Raw genomic sequence first — 16,376 nt, 5'->3', positions numbered from 1 at the left:
TGAGGGGTGAGAGAGGGACGGAGACGATTGATATTGCGGAGGTGAAAATATGCAGACCGGGTTATGTTATTTATGTGGGAGTGAAAAGATAGTGTGCTATCAAGGATGACACCCAGGCTCTTAACCTGAAGGGCGGGGGACACGGTAGAATTGTCAATGGTGAGAGAGAAACTGTTTGCTTTGTGAAGGGTGGATTTTGTACCGACAAGGAGAAGTTCAGTTTTTTCGCTGTTTAGTTTGAGAAAGTTATGAGAAAACCAGGATTTGATTTCTGAGAGGCAAAGTGTAAGGGATGCAGGTGGAAGAGAGGCGTCGGGTTTACTGGAGAGGTAGAGCTGGGTGTCATCCGCGAAGCAGTGAAAATGAATTCCAAATTTGCGGAAGATATCACCAAGGGGAAGAAGGTATATAATAAAGAGAAGGGGCCCCAGGACAGAACCTTGGGGCACACCAGAAGACACAGGGGAGGACCGTGAAGTGAATGAGGTAATTTGGATAAACTGTGAGCGGCCAGTAAGGTAGGAGTGAAACCAACTGAGTGGGGTGTGTGTCACGCCTAGAGTGGAGAGTCGGTTGAGCAGGATGGGGTGAGAAATTGTGTCAAAGGCCGCAGATAGATCAAGAAGGATGAGAATAGAGAGGGAGCCGGTATCTGCTGCTATGAGAAGGTCGTTCGTGATTTTTATGAGGGCTGATTCAGTGCTGTGGCGGGGACGGAAACCAGACTGGAATTGTTCGTAGAGGTTATTGTGAGTGAGGTGAGAGTGGAGTTGACAGGCGACGGTTTTTTCGAGAATTTTAGCGATAAATGGAAGATGCGAAATTGGACGTAGGTTATTGAAATCATTGGGATCTGAACCAAGTTTTTTCAGGATTGGTGTTACAGCTGCGGTTTTAAGAGGGACAGGAACAATTCCAGTGGACAGTGAGGAGTGAATAATAGCTGAAATAAAAGGGAGGAGAGCAGGTAGACAAGATTTGATGAGGACAGTAGGGAGGGGGTCAAGTTGACAGGTGGAATTCTTGGACTTGGTGATGAGGTCAGAAAGTAAGGAGGGATGAGGGAGTTCAAAAGACGACAGCAGTTGATCGGGAGTAGGAAGGTTGGGGGAGGGGGGGGATACAGAGGAGCCGAGGTGCTGGTGGATCTTGTTGATCTTTTCAGTGAAAAACAGAAGTAGTGCGTTGCAGGTGTCTGAGGAGTGAAAGTGTGGGGGGAGAGAGATAGGGGGTTGAATGATTTTGTTGTATAGGGAAAACAGAGTCCGTGAATTCCCACTGTTAGCATCAATCAGTCCAGAATAGTATTCCGATTTTGCGCGTGTGATAGAGTCCTTGTAGTGGGTGAGGTGAGCTGTGTACATGTCCTGGTGGGTGGTGAGGCCGGTCTTTCTGTAAAGTCTTTCCAGCTGCCGAGTTTTCGCCTTGGTGGAGCGGAGTTGGGCGGTGAACCAAGGGGCGGATCGAGTGAATTGGACTGACCGGGATTTAACAGGAGCAAGGGTGTTGAGCATGTGTGCAAGGTCCATGTTGTATTGGGAAACAAGTTCATCAGGGGGGGAGTTGTAGTCCGGTTTGAGGTTGGCAGCCATTGCAGTGAGGGTGACAGTGTCAATGTGTTGGATGTTCCGATAAGTGATGATGCGCGGTGGCTTGGGGAGAGAGAGTGTGATGGGAACGTTAAATGAGACGAGGAAATGGTCCGTTACAGGAAGTTCGTTTGCTGTGCAGTTGGCGGGGGTAAAACCACAGCAGCATATTAAGTCCAGGATATGCCCTTTTATATGCGTGGGGAAATCAGAGAATTGGTGTAAGCCAAAACTCTCCAATGAGGAAATAAAGTCTTTGGTGAGGGGATGGGTGGAATTGTCAATGTGTATGTTGAAGTCCCCAAGGATAATAATATTTGGTGACAGAGTGGAGAGGTGTGTGAGGACGGCTGAGAAGTCTTTTAAAAAGTCACGATGTGGTTTAGGGGGACGATATACAGTGGCTATAACTGTGGGAGATGGACCAGAAATTTGACACGCAAGGCATTCAAATGAGAGAGTTTCCGGGACTGGTACTTGAGTGACTTTCCAGATCTCGCGGTAAAATATCGCGAGACCGCCTCCGCGGCCCGAGAGGCGGGGTTTTGAGAGGTAAACAAACCCAGGTGGCGTCGTGTCGTTCAACTCGGAAAAGTCCCCCGCTGTTTGCCAGGTCTCATTCAAACAGAAGAAGTCCAGCTTACGGTCACTAAGGATGTCTTGGATAAGACAACCCTTACCCGTAAGCGAGCGGATGTTCAGGAGGCCGAAAGTGACGCTGGTGGTGTCATTTTGAGGGGTATTGGCCGACCTAGCCAGGCCGGCCAACACACGGTGTTGCACGGAGCGGCTGTAACCTCTGCGTGTATGTATGCATGCATTCATTCATGTATTCATTCATGTATGTATGTATGTATGTATGTATGTATGTATGTATGTATGTATGTATGTATGTACGTACGTACGTACGTTTGTATGTATGTATGTATGTATGCATACTGTCTGTATGTATGCATGCATGCATTCATGTATGTATGTATGTATGTATGTATGTATGTATGTATGTATGTATGTACGTACATATGTACGTATGTACGTACGTTGTATGTATGTATGTATGTATGTATGTATGTATGTATGTATGCATGCATTCATGTATGTATGTATGTATGTATGTATGTATGTATGTATGTATGTATGTATGTATGTATGTATGTATGTATGTATGCATATACACACATTTCTAATTCCCGAATAAATGTGTGAATGGCAGTGAATGAGTTAAGAAATCATGACTTGAAAGACGACATCTAGAAATAAGTATATTGACAAATAAAAATACACCAGGCTTTTATAGAATATGTATTCAATTGTCCATTTTGTTTTCATATCTTGATGTTTCTTTGGTGGTCTGATTTGGCATGAAAAATGAGCCCCACCAAACAGATCATAATCATACTTTAAAATACATTTTAAAAACAGATTAATTTGTCTTGAAACTAATTTCATTTGAAATGGTTTGTTTGTTTTGGTGTCAAATAATAAAAAAGTCAAAGAACATAAAAGCCATCTAAAAATATGATGGCAGTTATGAAATAAAGGAAGTGATTTACACTCCTCATATTTAATATTTGCAAATTTCCCCATTGTGGGACTATTAAAGTTTTTTTTTTGATGATCTGATTATAAAACTTATAAAAAAAATCATATTAGTTATTTCCCGAGTTGATAAACATCAAAATTTGGTTGCTTTTTGCGTCTGCATTTTTTTATTATTTATTTATTTTTTGCTACCGTCACGCCACGTTGCGTGCCGGAAAATTCAATTAAAAAGCTTCTTTTGTTTACGACGTGACGGATGGCTTTGGAGAATGAGATTAATATTGCAAACATTTTGTGTCCTGACTAAAAATATCCATTGTGGTCGTGCTGCATATTAATAATTTAACTTTTTATGGAGGGGAAATATTAAAATATTTACTGGCTCACAAGCTGACATTGCTGTTAATGTTGCCTGTTTACTTGTGTCAGGTCAGTAAGAATGAGTGGGCTAACTACTTTTTCTATTAAAGGATTTTTTATCTTATATATATGGTGTGTAAGGCGTGTCTAGCTAGTTAGCTATTAGCGAGCTAGATAGCTTTCTATTTATTTGAATTACCTATCTATTCGCGAGCTATTAGCTATCTATTCGCGAGCTATTAGCTATCTATTCACTAGCTAATGGCTATCTATTCACTAGCTATTAGCTATCTTTTCACTAGCTAATGGCTATCTAATCACTAGCTATTAGCTATCTATTCACTAGCTATGAGCGATCTATTTGCTAGCTAATTGCTATCTATTCGCTAGCTATTAGCTATCTATTCACGAGCTATGAGCTATCTATTTGCTAGCTATGAGCTATCTATTCGCTAGATAATCACTAGCTAATGGATATCTATTTGGTGGCTAAAAGCTATCTATTCGCTAGCTATTAGCTATCTATTTGCTAGCAAATGGCTATCTATTCGCTAGCTATGAGCTATCAACTCGCTAGCTATGAGCTATCAATTCGCTAGCTAATGGCTATCTATTTGCTAGCTATTAGCTATCTATTCGCTAGCTAACTGATAGCTAATGGCTATCTATTCGCTGGTTAATAGCTATCTATGCGCTAGCTATTAGCTATCTATTCGCTAGCTAATGGCTATCTATTCGCAAGCCATTAGCGATCTATTTGCTAGCTAATTGCTATCTATTCGCTAGCTATTAGCTATCTATTCACGAGCTATGAGCTACCTATTTGCTAGCTATGAGCTATATATTCGGTAGATAATCACTAGCTAATGTATATCTATTCGGTGGCTAAAAGCTATCTATTCGCTAGCTATTGGCCATCTATTTGCTAGCAAATGGCTATCTATTCGCTAGCTATGAGCTATCGATTCGCTAGCTAACTGCTAGCTAATGGCTATCTATTTGCTGGTTAATAGCTATCTATGCGCTAGCTATTAGCTATCTATTCGCTAGCTAATGGCTATCTATTCGCAAGCTATTAGCGATCTATTTGCTGGCCATTAGCTATCTATTCGCTATCTATTAGCGATCTATTCACGTGCTATGAGCTATCTATTCGCTAGCTATGAGCTATTTGCTAGATAATCGCTAGCTAATGGATATCTATTCGGTGGCTAAAAGCTATCTATTCGCTAGCTATTGGCTATCTATTTGCTTGCAAATGGCTATCTATTCGCTAGCTATGAGCTATATATTCGCTAGCTATGAGCTATCTATTCACTAGCTAATTTCTATCTATTCGCTAGCTATTAGCTGTCCATTCGCTAGCTAACTGCTATCTATTTGCTGGCTAATAGCTATCTATTCACTAGCTATTAGCTATCTATTCACCAGCTAATGGCTATCTATTCGCTAGCTATTAGTGATCTATTTGCTGGCTATTAGCTATCTATTCGGTAGCTATTAGCTATCTATTCACTAGCTATGAGCTATCTATTCGCAAGCTATGAGTTATCTATTCGCTAGCTAATGGCTATCTATTAAAAAGGTGAATAAAACCACTTTATTATACCGTACAGTTTATTTCTTTAGTTATAATACCATAGCATGTTTATTATACATAAAATAAGGTATATTTTGCGTAGTTTTAAGGCTTAGAAAATTAGAAAATTATGTTTTATGGGGACCTAGGAACGGATTATTCTCATTTTAATGGTTTCCTATGGGAAATACATTTTTGGGATACATACTTTTCGCCTTACACACTCTGTCTGGGAACCAATCAAGTTCGTAAGCCAAGGTAGCACTGCATTACCCGTCCTCACACCCAAGTGAGCCAAAGTACGGCATTGTCTTCTGAGGCATTCAATTGTGAACTAATAAGGTGCGGATCAAAGCTAATGAGGCGTCCAAAATGGTCATGTGTGTAAACACCGTGTCATGTTCCCCGCCAGGTGTTTGCTTTTACTCAACTCATATTTGTTTGAGAAGAGCGCACGTTGCCATTTAGCACTCAATACCCGCACATCCTGCTGACGGTCAAAGGATTGTGGATTAGCATAGATAGCTTTTGTTGAATATTTGACAAACAAACAAAAGACATCTTGAAATCGATAAAACTGAGAGGGGGAGGAGTTTCTATGAAGAAAATTCCAGAATTTAGTTGACATGAACCAGTATTAAAGGACAACTGACTGCATTTTTTTTTTTGTTTCCTAACTGACATCAGAAAAACGTTTTATAGCATCTAAAATACCCAAAACACGCAGTATGATAGTTTTACTCAAATGCAAAACACCAATAAAAATGACTGGCTAGGTATCTATCTAGCTAGCTAGCTCTCTATTTGCAATCTAGCTGGCTAGCTATCTACAGTAAAGTCTGGTTATATCGATATCGGATATATCGATAGTCCCGGTTATATCGATATTTTTTCGGACCCCCTTGAATATCGATATAACGAGACTTTACTGTATTAGCTAGCTTGATGGCTGGCTATCTGATGGCTGTCTGGTGGCTGGCTAGCTGGTTAGCTGGCTATCTATTGGCTATTAGCTGGCTAGCTAGCTGGCTGGCTGTCGATTGGCGATCTAATAGCTAGCTGGCTATCTATTGGCTATCTGTTAGCTAGCTAGCTATCTGGCTGGCTATCTATTCGCTATCTAATGGCTAGCTAGCTTTTTATTTATTTATTTGAGTCATTCTGGGTTGAGTGAACGCTGGCGTATGTGGTTGCCGCTGCTCACCCACAGAAAAACGGATCCAGTGACTGCAAAGTGACCTTGAGAGTTTTGAAAGGCGCTTACAGCGTTCACTCAGCCCAGAAGTAACTTAAATAGATAGCAAGCTAGCTGGATAGCTAATAGATAGCTAATAATAATAATACATTGTATTTATAAGCGCCTTTCAAAACTCTCAAGATCACTTTACAGTCAAGGGATATTTTTATCTGTGGGTGAGCAGCGGCAGCCACAAGCGCCACCGTTCACTCAACCTGGAAGTAACTCAAATAGATAGCAATCTAGCTAGCTAGCTAATAGATCGTTAATTATAATAATACATTGTATTTATAAGCGCTTTTCAAAATTCTCAAGATCACTTTACAGTCAAGGGATACATTTTTCTGCGGGTGAGCAGCGGCAGCCACACGCGCCAGCGTTCACTCAACCCGGAAGTAACTCAAATAGATAACAAGCTAGCTGGATAGCTAATAGATAGCTAATAATAATAATACATTGTATTTATTAGCGCCTTTCAAAACTCTCAAGATCACTTTACAGTCAAGGGATACATTTTTCTGCGGGTGAGCAGCGGCAGCCACACGCGCCAGCGTTCACTCAACCCAGAAGTAACTCAAATAGATAGCAACCTCGCTAGCTAGCTAATATATCGCTAATCATAATAATAATACATTGTATTTATAAGCGCTTTTCAAAATTCTCAAGATCACTTTACAGTCAAGGGATACTTTTTTCTGCGGGTGAGCAGCGGCAGCCACACGCGCCAGCGTTCACTCAACCCGGAAGTAACTCAAATAGATAACAAGCTAGCTGGATAGCTAATAGATAGCTAATAATAACAATACATTGTATTTATAGGCGCTTTTCAAAACTCTCAAGGTCAGCCCACAGTCAACTTACGACCATTTTGTTTGTGTGTAAACTATACAGTTTACACTTCTTCTCAACAGCTTTCAAGATGATGCCACTGGTAGACATCATCCCAGTCAAATGACCTATTCCATGAGCGTTGCGCTTATGTGATTGTGATGTCACTCAGCATCACGGCGCCCTCAAAGGTATCCGCCATCATCGCACGTTTATTTATTGAGTCGCTTCATTTACCATTTACGAATAAAGTACCGGTACCAAGATAGTCTGTAGTCCAAATGGATTCATATGGCATATTTGGTGACCGTTTGGTCCCCGGCGCTCGGTTGTATTCGGCGTTCGCTAGCTACAAGGTACTGTCGTTACTCAACAGCGGTAGCTTTGGGAAAGTGGTCAAATGCCGCAAAATGGACAGCGGCAAGATGGTGGCGGTGAAGATGATTCGGAATCAAGGCAGCTTTGCAGAGCAGGCTAAGATTGAGGTAGCGTGAACCTCTGTTTGTTGGCTGTGTTTGTGTGGGAGGAGCGGAATGTTCCAGAAGTTACGTGAAAATCCGCAATTACGCTAATTGTAATTTAAAATTAACTCATTCACTGACAGACAATGTGCAAAAATGCGTCCACTCCAGTGCCAAGGTTTTTGTCATTGTCACTTGAATTCCAGGACCTAAGGAATAATGAGTTTTAGGACTACAGTAAAGTCTCGTTATATCGATATCGGATATATCGATAGTCCTGGTTATATCGATATTTTTTCGGACTCCCTTGAATATCGATATAACGAGACTTTACTGTATATAAACATTCAATAGATTGTTAGAAACCTTTGTTTCTCTTCTTTCGTCGGATAAAAAGAGTTAATTCCTAAGTTATATGGGTCTGGAGTTATCTGAGCTTGAAATGGGGGCAGGTGTACAAAATACTATAATGCAATACCGACATAATGGTTTATGTCTCGCTTTAACAACAGTTGAAGCTGTAACAACGCACCGACATGGAAAAAAAGGGAAATGCTGCCCCCTTGTGGAAAGGAAAAACATTGCCAGAGGTCTGGCCAGCACTTTAGCCACACCCAAGCAAGAAAAAAAAAAACAAACCCCGAACTAATTCGGGGATGGCGCTCTGTCATATTTTCAATTCCCAAATATATTCCTGAATGGCAGTGAATGAGTTAAAAAAAAGATTCAATTAGAACGACCATAAATTGGAATTAATTTTCCACACTTCAACTTATGCAGACTTTGGCCAATTTTGTGCTTATTTATGCCGAAAAATAGTTAATTCCTAAATTATATGGTTTTGGAGTTATATGAGTTTGAAATGGGGGCGGCTGTACAAAATTTAACGCAATACATACGTATTGGTTAATATCGCGCTTTAACAAAAGTTGAAGCTGCAACAAAGCACTGACATGGAAACAAGGGTAATGCTGCCCCCTTGTGGAAAGGAAGAACATTGCCAGAGGTCTGGCCAGTGCTTTATCGGCACCCAAGCAAGAAAAAAAACCTAATTTGGGACTCGCGCTCTACGTCATATTTACAATTCTCAAATAAATTCGGGAATGGCAGTGAATAAGTTAATTGGTTCCCAGACAGAGTGTGTAAGGCGGAAAGTATGTATCCCAAAACATAATTTCCCATAGGAAACCATTAAAATGAGAATAATCTGTTCCCAGGTCCCAATAAAACATAATTTTCTACTTTCTAAATTGCTTAAAACTACGCAAAATATACCTTTTTATGTATAATAAACGTGCTATGGTATTATAATTAAAGAAATAAACTATACCGTATAATAAAGTCGTTTTTTTTTTTACCTTTGTGACGGTCGTTGATGGCTTGATGGAATGGAGTGGCCGCTTTCCTCAGCATTAAACACTTGATGAGGAACGTAACCTTCTTCTTTCACCATCTTGAGCAGGGGTGTCAAAGTCGTTTTTTGCCGTGGGCAACATTGTAGTTATGGTTTCCTCTCGAGGGCCGTTCAGAATTTGGGGAACCCATTAGAATGTTTAAATCCCTTCAAATATTACATATAGAGCACACAGCAAATTAATGAATAACTCGTTTTCAAATCTGAAGTCAAGAATAATGACTTTTATTGTGGTTGACATCCAAAAATATGAAATTTTGGCTCAGATTTTAGCAATCATCATGGAATTTAACAAGTTTGATTTGCTTTCGCGGGCCGAAAAAAATGATGTGGCGGGCCGGATTTGGCCCGCGGGCCTTGGCTTTGACACCTGTGATCTTGAGGAATGATCTAGTTGGTGCTCTGTCTGTGATAATTTTACCTTGTTCCTCATCAATTATGTTCTGTTAGCTGCGTTGATAGCTTTTTGCATCAAGTTTACAGAAGGCTTGTGCGGGTTGTTTGTGGAGCCTGATTGATGGGAATTTTAACCTTGCAGTCTACAATCTGCCTTTGAAGTATCAAAGTTGAAAATCTGTCTATCCATTTTCTCAGTCTCTCTATGTTGTCTGCCTGTCTCTTTAATGTTTAAACCACCTCCCCTCACTGCTGCGTTCTTGACCAATCACGTGGCTTTAACCGGAGACTGGGGGCGGGGAATAAAGGACAAAAACAGTCGGCTGCCATTTTGTTATTAGGAGAACCAGCTCGTTCGCAAACGACACATCACTCATTGTGGCGCTCCGTGTCTATCCCGAAAAAGTTAACGTTCGAAACCGAAAAATTCGTAAGCCAAGGGTTTTGTAACTTTTAAATTAACTTTCAAGAATTTATTAACGCAGACTTTGGACAATTTTGTGCTTATTTATGCCGGTGTAAAAAGTTACGGTGTAGAATAGGTATGGTGCTTTGCCCTCCATTTGACATGCAGTCCCTACAGATTGACAGGCTACAGAAAATCAAAATGCTACAAAACTCAAAAAGACATCTGGTTCTGTGGAAACGGGTCTTCAGCGACATGGGCCACATTTGTCTAGAGTTCGAATACCTGGACAAGAATCTTTATGACCTCATGACTGAACGACAATTCAAACATCTTCAAGTGAACGAGATTCGACTCGTAGTCCATCAGGTACGTTTTAAACTCTGACCCCGCCCCCCTAAAAAAAGGAGGATTCAGCCTTGAAGTGCCTGTAAAGTGCCTTCGAGACTGTGGAATTGTAAGATATCCAGCTAGCTATTTGCTATCTAGCTGGCTAGCTAGCTATCTATTAGCTATATAGCTATCTAGCTGATTTGTAACGGATAACAAGGAGACAGAATGAACTTAACACAACTAGCTAGCTCTCTAGCAAGCTAGCTATTAGCCATCTATTAGCTATCTATAGCTATCTATTAGCTAGATAGCTTTCTATCCATTTGAGTTACTTCCGTGTTGAGTGTGGTTGCCGCCCCTCACTAACAGAAAAAAATATCCCCTGACAGTAAAGTGACCTTGAGAGTTTTGAAAGGCGCTTATAAATACAAATTACTTATTATTATTATCATTATTATTATTATTATTATTATTGTTATTGTTATTATTATTTCTTATTATTATGAAGATGACTGACAAACCGTGTTTTTGATGACCTCGCAGCTGGCCAGCGCTCGAGCCATCTATTAGCTATCTATGCGCTATCTATTAGCTAGCTAGCTTTCTATCTATTTGAGTTAATTCCGGGTTGAGTGAACGCTGGCACGTGTGTTTGCCACTGCTCACCCACAGAAAAAAAATATCCCTTGACTGTAAAGTGACTTTGAGAGTTTTGAAAGGCGCTTATTATTGTATCAATTAGTGAGCTAGCTTTCTATCGATTTGAGCTACTTGCGGTTTGATGATGATGGCGATGATGATGATTATTATTATTAGCTATAAATTAGCTAGCTAGCTAGCTAGCTAGCTGAGTTCCCACCTATTTGAGTTTGAGTGAACAGTGGCGCGTGTGGTTGCCGCTGCTCACCCACAGAAAAAAAATATCCCTTGACTGTAAAGTGACCTTGAGAATTTTGATGACCTTGCAGTTGGCCAGCGCTCTGGACCACTTGAAGCGTGCTCATATGATTCATGCGGACATCAGGTTGGACAATGTCATGCTGATCGACCACCAGCGGCAACCGTACAGAATCAAAATCAGTGACCTCTGTTTGGCCCAAGGCGCTTCGGCTACCAAACACAACTGCAATGTTCAGAGTCACACATACTGGTAAGTCTGTGGAAGCTCTCAGTCGTACAGGAGTGGTCCATCGATGAAAAGGTTTCTTCAGCCGTCATCTGTACAAATTTGAAGGTGTCGGATGTTTCGCTTCTTAGCCAAGAGGCTTCGTCAGCGAACTAAAATTTGCTGGTAGTTTCGGCCCTAGATATATCCCTACTGTACTGACGTGGCGGTGCCAGACTGCTATGATTGGTTCCTGCTCTCAGGTTGGTGGGAGCAGAGGACTACTCCCTGCGGCTACACTGATTACTTCTATTGTCCTGCCTGAGTATGTGGTCTACGACTGGCCTGATTGCCCCATTTGCTCTGGTATCACCTCATCAGCATAACTAAGCCTATGTTGCCTAAAATGTCTGTTGTACGAACAATCCAAATTGAACCTCACCCCACAGCGGCGATATAGTGACGGATTTTGCTAAGACCAAGTCTGAATCATGCAGAGTCAAATGCCAAAAGTGAGTTTTGAGGTGGGTTTTAAAGATAGGAAACAAGACAGGTATCGTCATCAACTCGAAAACAAGACTTCCTGAATATTCAGCGTCAGTCTTAAAACGTAAAATATAGCAATATGCTGTGGAATCTTTGTTAAATACGCTCAGTAGAAGTCATTTGAAGTGATTTTACAAATTATGGACACAACTTGTCCGGAAGTGTCGGTTGTCCTTTAAAGACTCTAAAACGTATAGGGAGCCAGTGAAGGGATGCCAGAGTAAGAGTTATATGCTCCCTCTTATGAGTACCAGTCAAAAGGCGAACTCCGCCTCGCCTTTTTGCGAACCCGAAATGTAGATATGGTGTCTGGTAAGGATGTCTCACCTTTATCTCCTCACAGGTCTCCAGAGATCTTAGTGGGGGCCCAATACATCGAGGCAACAGACATGTGGTCTGTCGGTTGCGTGGCGGCTTTCCTCTACATCGGCGCTCACATGTACCCTGGCAAAAAGGAATACGAGACGGTATTTGACCACATTTTATTTCCCATCAAAGTAATAACTCTGTTTACGAACCCCTCGGCTTACGAGCTTTTCGGTTTACGAACGTTACATTTATGAACATTTTACCTTGGCATGCAAACTATTATTCGGGATACACACGGAGCGCCACAGTGAGTGATGTGTCGTTCGTGAACGAGCCCGTTCTCCTAACAAGAAAATGGCAGCCGACTCATTTTTGTCCTCTATTCCCCGCCCCCAGTCTTCGGTTAAAGCCATGTGATTGGTCAAGAACGCATCAGTGAGGAGGGGTGGTTTAAACATTAAAGAGACAGGCAGACGACAGTGAGACAGTTTCAACTTTGATAGTTTAAAGGCAGAGTGTAGACTGCAAGGTTAAAATATCCCATCAATCAGGCTCCACAAACAATTTGTAGACTTGATGCAAAACGCTATCAATCCAGCGAAACAGAACACAATTGATGAGGAACTAGGTAAAATGATCGCAGAGAAAGCACCTACAAGGGATCATTTATCAAGATGGTGAACGAAGAAGGCTACGTTCCTCATCAAGTGTTTAATGCTGATGAAACGACCATCACAAAGATAAATAAAATGTCTTTTATTATTATATAGTACAGTTTATTTCTTTAATTATAATACCAGAGCACATTTATTATACATAAAATAAGGTATATGTTGTGTAGTTTTAAGGCTTAGAAAATTAGAAAGTAGACAATTACGTTATATGGGGCCTTGGGAACGGATTATTCTCATTTTAATGGTTTCCTATGGGAAATTAATCTTTGGGATACACACTTTTCGCCTTACACACTCTGTCTGGGAACCAATTAAGTTTGCAAGCCAAAGTATCACTGTACTTCATAAATTGTTTCTAATCACGACTTCTTTTGATTCATAGTCTCTGTTTTGTCTCTTCAGATAAAATACATTACGGAGACTCAAGGTCCATTTCCAGAGGACATCTTGGTCTCTGGAGAGAAGACCGGCAACTTTTTCCTTAGGGACAACAAAACCAGTTTGTGGAGACTGAAGGCAACCTCATTTTTTAATGAATTTTGAAGGTCAAATGCTAACGGTTAACCATGACCCATGTCTCCCCAGACGGCAGAATATTACCAACAAGAGACGGGATTTGCGGCGCGAGACACCCGAAAGATCAAGTTGACTTCTCTCAACCATCTTCAACAAGTATGTTGGTTAACTCTTCAGATCTCATCAGTACAATAAACCCCGGACACCCAGACAAGGACTAATATGAAGAACGAAAAACTGCCTGTGATCACAACATTGCTTCGGTTTGTCTGTGTAAGCTCTCAGTCATACAGGAGTGGTCCATCGATGAAAAGGTTTCTTCAGCCGTCATCTTTACTTCTTTGAAGGCGTTGGACGTTTCGCTTCTTATCCAAGAAGCTTCGTCAGCAAACTAGTCTTACTGGTAGTTTTTGCCCTATATACATCCGTACTGTCCAGACTCTGGACTCTGCTATGATTGGACTAATCCCTGCAGCTCCACTGATTGCCACTGACTGACGACTGGCCTGATTGCCCAATTTGCCCTGGTATCATCCAGATCCAAATTGAACCTCGCCCCACCATGGCGGTTAAGGGAAGTATTTTGCTGTTTTATGAAAATAGCTTCTTTTACTCCCCTTTCAAACAATCTACAGTAAAGTCTCGTTATATCGATATCGGATATATCGATAGTCCCGGTTATATCGATACTATTTCTATGCACGCACGGAGAAAATTACATGCAAACAGGGTCGGATATATCGATAGTCCCGGTTATATCGATATTTTTTCGGACTCCCTTGAATATCAATATAACGAGACTTTACTGTATTTTCTTTCGCTAAGAAACTCCCAGTAAGACAATAGTTTGCTGACGAAGCTTCTTGGATAAGAAGTGAAACGTCCGACACCTTCAAAGAAGTACAGATGACGGCTGAAGAAACCTTTTCATCGATTGCTTCGGTTTGTTTCAGCTCCAGCCTTGGGTTTCCGATTCCCAGTATCCTGCCGACAAAGACGTGCACTCAGACGACAAGCAGATGTTTGTGGATGTGCTCAAGGGAATGCTTCACCTCAACCCATCCCAGCGATTGACTCCACGTCAAGTCCTGGCGCATCAGTTCGTCACCATGAGCCACCTGAAGCTTCATCGCGACGTCAGCCAGTAGTATGTTGGCTAGACACGTAAAATGAGGATTCCAATGTTGCTTTCAAGACTGGAATACAGTTGTAAAATAAGATTATGGTTTCAAACAATGGTTTCCAGCGTGTAACCAGTGTCTGGAACTCATGACAAAAAGTTAGCGGACACCAGGGCAGACAACTCTGAAAAGTTGCCTGCCCGGCCATCAAGTTGCCTGCCCCATTTTTCACAACTTGTAACATAATAAGATGACTAATCACAAAAAAAAAACATTGTTGAGAAATATATGTGATTTTTTTTAATTAAGGAAGTACCTGACTTGCTTAACTTATGGTAAATATCCCTTGCTGAAGATTTTACTCCAGTTGTCGTTTGTCGTCATGGTGAACAATGCAATGTTTGCGTTGCGTTGTCTGCTCAAAAAAGCCACGTGGCTCCTCTTTCTAAGCACTTTTAAAAAACTCTCAAGTACACTTTACAGTCACGGTATGGTCCGAAGCACGAAACTGGCTTCTGATTGGCTACCGTGCCGAATATTCAAATTTCCAAATGGCAATTTGGAAATTTCCAAATGGCAATTTACATACTCTGCACGGCAGCCAATGAGAAAGCCTGTTTCATGCCATTATACCGTGACTTGAAAGTGTACTTGAGAGTTTTGAAAGGCGCTTAGAAAGAGGAGTTCACGTGGCTTGTAGCTTTAGCTTTATTGAATAAAACAAACGTTTGATTTGACAAAAAATATATTTACAGTAAAGTCTCGTTATATCGATATCGGATATATCGATAGTCCCGGTTATATCGATACTATTTCTATGCACGCACGGAGAAAATTACATGCAAACAGGGTCGGATATATCGATAGTCCCGGTTATATCGATATTTTTTCGGACTCCCTGAATATCGATATAACGAGACTTTACTGTATTTATTTTCTTGAAGAAGTTGTCGGCCACTCGGGTCGAGACGTTTTGAAAGTTGTACGCCCCGGGCCGACGTTATTTCAAACACTGGTGTAACGTGAACACCCCTGTGTTTTGCAGTGCAAAGTCATGCTATGAGTTGATGTCTTACTGCGAGAAGGAAACATCTCACATGAGCAAAAACAAATCTTCAACTTTGCAAAGATCTTCCTCCACCAGAAGAAGAAAAACTACACCACAAGAGTCCACAAGAAGTCCCACGACGCCACATGTCATCATCCAGCCAAAAGGCACAAATGTGGAGCTGAAGACGATCGCACCAAACAGGCTAAACAAGCTACTGTAGAACGAACCCTCAGCCGGATCTCGAGACTAAAGTCTAAGGATGCAAAGTACATCAAGCTGAAAACCAGATTTGCGGAACGCTTCATGGAGGAGCAAACTGCGATGGATGAAAAGCAGACTTTTCAACGTGCTTCAACTCCAAACCAACAGCAAGAACGTTATTACTGTCCTGAACCAGGAACAAAGACCTGGGACCTGGGTAAGGGTCTTCCGAAAGATATACTATTAACACAAAAGTAGGGGACCAATGGATAGCGCGCTAGGGTTTTAGGTTTAATGGGTTTGCAGGTTCACTGCGGGTCTGTGAGGGTTTTCTCCGGTTTCCTCGTGCAGTGATACCTTGGCTTACGAACTTAATTGGTTCCCAGACAGAGTGCGTAAGGAGAAAAGTGTGTATGCCAAACATTAATTTCCCTTAGGAAACCATTAAAATGAGAATAATCCGTGAGGTTGCCTTCAGTCTCCACAAACTGGTTTTGTTGTCCCTAAGGAAAAAGTTGCCGGTCTTCTCTCCAGCCCAATGGACCTTGAGTCTCCGTAATGTATTTTATCTGAAGAGACAAAACAGAGACTATGATTCAAAACAAGTCTGTGATTAGAAACAATTTATGAAGTACAGTGATACATTTGCTTACGAACTTAATTGGTGCCCAGACAGAGTGTGTAAGGCGAAAAGTGTGTATGCCAAAA

At 41.3% G+C, this 16,376-nt stretch overlaps 1 protein-coding gene across 1 annotated transcript; it reads left to right on the top strand.

Annotated features, from left to right (window-relative positions):
- Positions 1-7,416: 7,416 nt before the first annotated feature.
- LOC148902510 (homeodomain-interacting protein kinase 1-like) lies at positions 7,417-16,033 on the top strand. The gene is given in 9 exon segments (XM_089018584.1): positions 7,417-7,620; positions 9,990-10,181; positions 11,114-11,295; positions 12,140-12,263; positions 13,182-13,295; positions 13,365-13,451; positions 14,249-14,442; positions 15,462-15,553; positions 15,556-16,033. Coding segments are annotated over 9 exon segments (1,560 nt in total). The 3' UTR covers positions 15,927-16,033.
- Positions 16,034-16,376: the final 343 nt, after the last annotated feature.

The sequence above is a fragment of the Hippocampus bargibanti genome, linkage group LG02, assembly GCF_051943395.1.
Source record: "Hippocampus bargibanti isolate YZ-2025 linkage group LG02, ASM5194339v1, whole genome shotgun sequence".
NCBI classification, from domain to species: domain Eukaryota; kingdom Metazoa; phylum Chordata; class Actinopteri; order Syngnathiformes; family Syngnathidae; genus Hippocampus; species Hippocampus bargibanti.
Note: the sequence above shows the minus strand (reverse complement) of the source record. Positions and strands in the feature narration are given on the sequence as shown.